Here is a 3,459-nt window from a genome sequence, read left to right on the forward strand (position 1 = left end):
ATATATAAAACTAGGAATAGATACTGACGTCGGCATGTTTTCATATTCTTTTATACAGTGGTGGTGGATCCTTGCCTGTCCAAAGTACTGCGCCCACATCAGCGCGAGGGTGTGCAGTTTATGTACGACTGTCTGACGGGTGTTAAGCTGGAGAATGGCGAAGGATGCATCATGGCCGATGATATGGTATGTTGATGTAAACACTTGGGTATATGCTTTCCTCTGTATCTGACCACTGTGTGTGTTGTTTGTAGTTCAAACAACATTGCAGATCATGAAATTTACTTGTTCTGACTCTGGGCTACTGCTATGCCGCTTCAGGCCCCAATCGCACTTTAACTGCCCGAAGGGTTTCAGTCGAACATTACACCCGTGAATCACAAATCCTCAGGACTTTTGAGATATTCCAAGCAATCTTTCATTCACTGAACAACCTTACTTTAATGGTCCTTTAAATATGCTAAACCCTTCTTTCTGTTCCTGAATAAGCCTTCTTTAATCGTCCGTATATCCCATTAAACTTGGCGATACGTCATTCTTTTGTTGAATGAACCTGCTATGTTCATTTTTATATCCCATCACACATGCCAAAATCTTATTTCTTTGGTTGATCAACCGTACCTAAATCGTCCTTATATCCTATTAAACTTGCCAACCACACTTCTCTTTTGCCGCATAACCCTGCTTTAATCGTCCGTATATCCCATGAAACATGGCGATACGTCATTCTTTTGTTGAATGACTCTACTTTAATTGTGTTTATATTTAATCGTCCTTATATCCCATTCAACGTGCTAGACAATTGTTTAATGTCCAATTGCCTCCTTTTCAGGGACTCGGGAAGACACTCCAGTGTGTCACATTGGTCTGGACGCTCCTCAAACAGGGACCATATGGTAAGTCACTTGACTGACACACATACTCGTATACTTCTATCGTACAGACTCTCTTACTGACACACATATTCGTATACTTCTATCATACAGACTCTCTTACTGACACACATACTCGTATACTTCTATCGTACAGACTCTCTTACTGACACACATACTCGTTTACTTCTATCATACAGACTCTCTTACTGACACACATACTCGTTTACTTCTATCATACAGACTCTCTTACTGACACACATACTCGTATACTTCTATCGTATAGACTCTCTTACTGACACATACTCGTATACTTCTATCATACAGACTCTCTTTCTGACACACATACTAGTTTACTTCTGTATAGACTAGGATACATACAGACTCTCCTACAGGCGTGCATAACCCTGAAACACTCATAGATCTCCATCATCTCAGCGTTCACTCGCTGTCTTTTGCTATCCTACAATTCAAGTATTGTATTATCTTGTCCTGCGACTCTCCGTTCTTTCGTTGTTCCTCATATTTTTATTTTCCGTTATTCGCAATCCAATTTCCTTTTCTTGCAGGGTCCCAAATATTATTCATTTACTTAGATGCATATATTTCCTCACTCCGGTTTCCCTTTCCTGCATATCCTTCACATCATACATTTTCTTTGTTGCTCGTATTTAATTCTATGATTGCCGTCCGATTTCCGTTTCTTGCATAATTTCAGCATCGTACTTTCTCATTTTCCCATTGTTACAAATAGTCTATTCTATGTTCGCAATTGGGTTCCCGTTTCTTACATCATTGCAAAGTTGCCCTTTTTTTTTGTTACATTTGGGCTATTCTGTGTTCGCAATTCGATTGCCCCTTTCTTGCATCACCTCAACATCACACATTCTCTTTACCACTAATAGTTTGTTTTATGTTCGTAATCCTATTTTTATTTTTTTAACCAACTTCAACATTCAACCATGTACGTCTTCTGCGCTCTACTCCATGTCGGCCTGTATCTGCTACAGCCAAGCGACTGATCAACAAGGGTATCATCGTAGCGCCCTCCAGTCTGGTCCAGGTACGGCTGAGTTTGCGAACACTTGCTATGTCTGATTATATATTTATATAGTACATGAGATGTCATCTATATATATATATATATATATATATATATAAATATATATATATATATATATATATATATAAATATATATATATATATATATATATAGAATACAAATATGATTGCACTATCTTTGCCCTCTCTGGTTAGGTCCAAGTGAGGCTGTGTTCGCGTTGCATTTATTTTCTCTAAGTATATATACATGTCCGTGAGATATGATTTGTGGGCACTTATCTAGGTTACAGCTTTAATTGCTATCGTATAATGGTAGCCACGCCTGTATAGCGTACCGTACCACACCTGTACAGCCTGCCATTTTAGCATCTTGGTTATGTGATACAGATGTAGTAGTGCCACGTATAATCAAGCTAAGAGGATGGGGTATCGTAGGTGGGTATAGTAGGTAAGTTTAAATGGAATGAAAGATGTGACTACCTCTGCAACCTACCGTTTTAGCATCTTGGCTGTGTGATACAGATGTAGTAGTGTCACGTATATTCAAGCTAAGAGGATGGGGCATAGTAGGTAGGTATAGTAAGTAAGTTCAAATGGAATGAAAGATGTGACTGCCTCGGCAACCTACCGTTTTAGCATCTTTATTATTGTGATACAGATATAGTAATGCCACGTATAAACAAGCTAAGAGGTTGGGGCATAGTATGTAAGTTCAAGTGAAATGAAATATGTGGCCACCTGAGTTCAGTGGCACTTTCTACACCCTAAACCCCCTGAACGTTATACCTTCAGTGTTCATGCGGCTAAACTGCGGATCGGTGTGAAGCGGAAAAATGTAAGCGCACACAAATGACAGAACAGATTTGTACACCAGTCCCGTATATTGACATTTAGAACTATGTGTACAACCTTATATGTTCTCATCTAGGGCGTGTACGGAATTAGAGGACCGATTCAGAGGTTAGGGTTTTAAGGGTTAGGGTTTAAGAGGTAAGGGTTTTAGGGGTTTAGTGTTGAGTCACGGTTGTTGTTACTATGAATACTGCCGGATTATCTCGCCATGCGGATTGGTCTTGTGCTGTGATGCGTGCAACTGTATTATCTGTGGTGTTTTGCGTACTTTTCTCCACTGGAGAATGGATGTATGGTGTCAATGGGTGGCGTGTATGTGACACCAATTTAGTCAGAACACGGCTATCTACTCACTCGAGTGGTGTTTGAGGTTCTACAAGCGCAGCTGATTCTACCAATCGCGTGGCTCAATTCCGTATATATGACATTGTATAGGCCAATTGATTTCACTCAATCATCGTGTATGCGGTTTCGATTCTATTTATAGAACTGGGCGAACGAATTTAAGAAATGGCTGGGGCCAACGCGCGTATCGTGTCTAGTCATGGACGGCGGCAAGAAGACTGACATCCGCGCCAGTCTGAATCGCTTTATGGATCAAGGAGGTAAATTAAGTTCTATTTATATATATGTGTGTGTGTGTGTGTGCGTGTGTGTGTGTGTGTATTTATA

The 3,459-nt window shown here is 40.0% G+C and overlaps 1 protein-coding gene across 1 annotated transcript in view; it reads left to right on the forward strand.

The window, feature by feature from the left end:
* The window catches only part of SARC_11409 (hypothetical protein), a gene marked incomplete at its 3' end in the record, with an annotated part of 6,315 nt that extends 2,920 nt beyond the window's left edge, over positions 1-3,395 (forward strand). Inside the window, exons 5-8 of the mRNA XM_014294507.1 lie at positions 59-186; positions 833-896; positions 1,883-1,935; positions 3,275-3,395. Coding sequence (XP_014149982.1) covers positions 59-186; positions 833-896; positions 1,883-1,935; positions 3,275-3,395 — 366 coding nt within the window. The remainder of the gene's footprint in view (positions 1-58; positions 187-832; positions 897-1,882; positions 1,936-3,274) is intronic.
* Between the last annotated feature and the right edge of the window lie 64 nt (positions 3,396-3,459).

This window comes from Sphaeroforma arctica, assembly GCF_001186125.1.
Source record: "Sphaeroforma arctica JP610 unplaced genomic scaffold supercont1.1672, whole genome shotgun sequence".
NCBI classification, from domain to species: Eukaryota; class Ichthyosporea; order Ichthyophonida; genus Sphaeroforma; species Sphaeroforma arctica.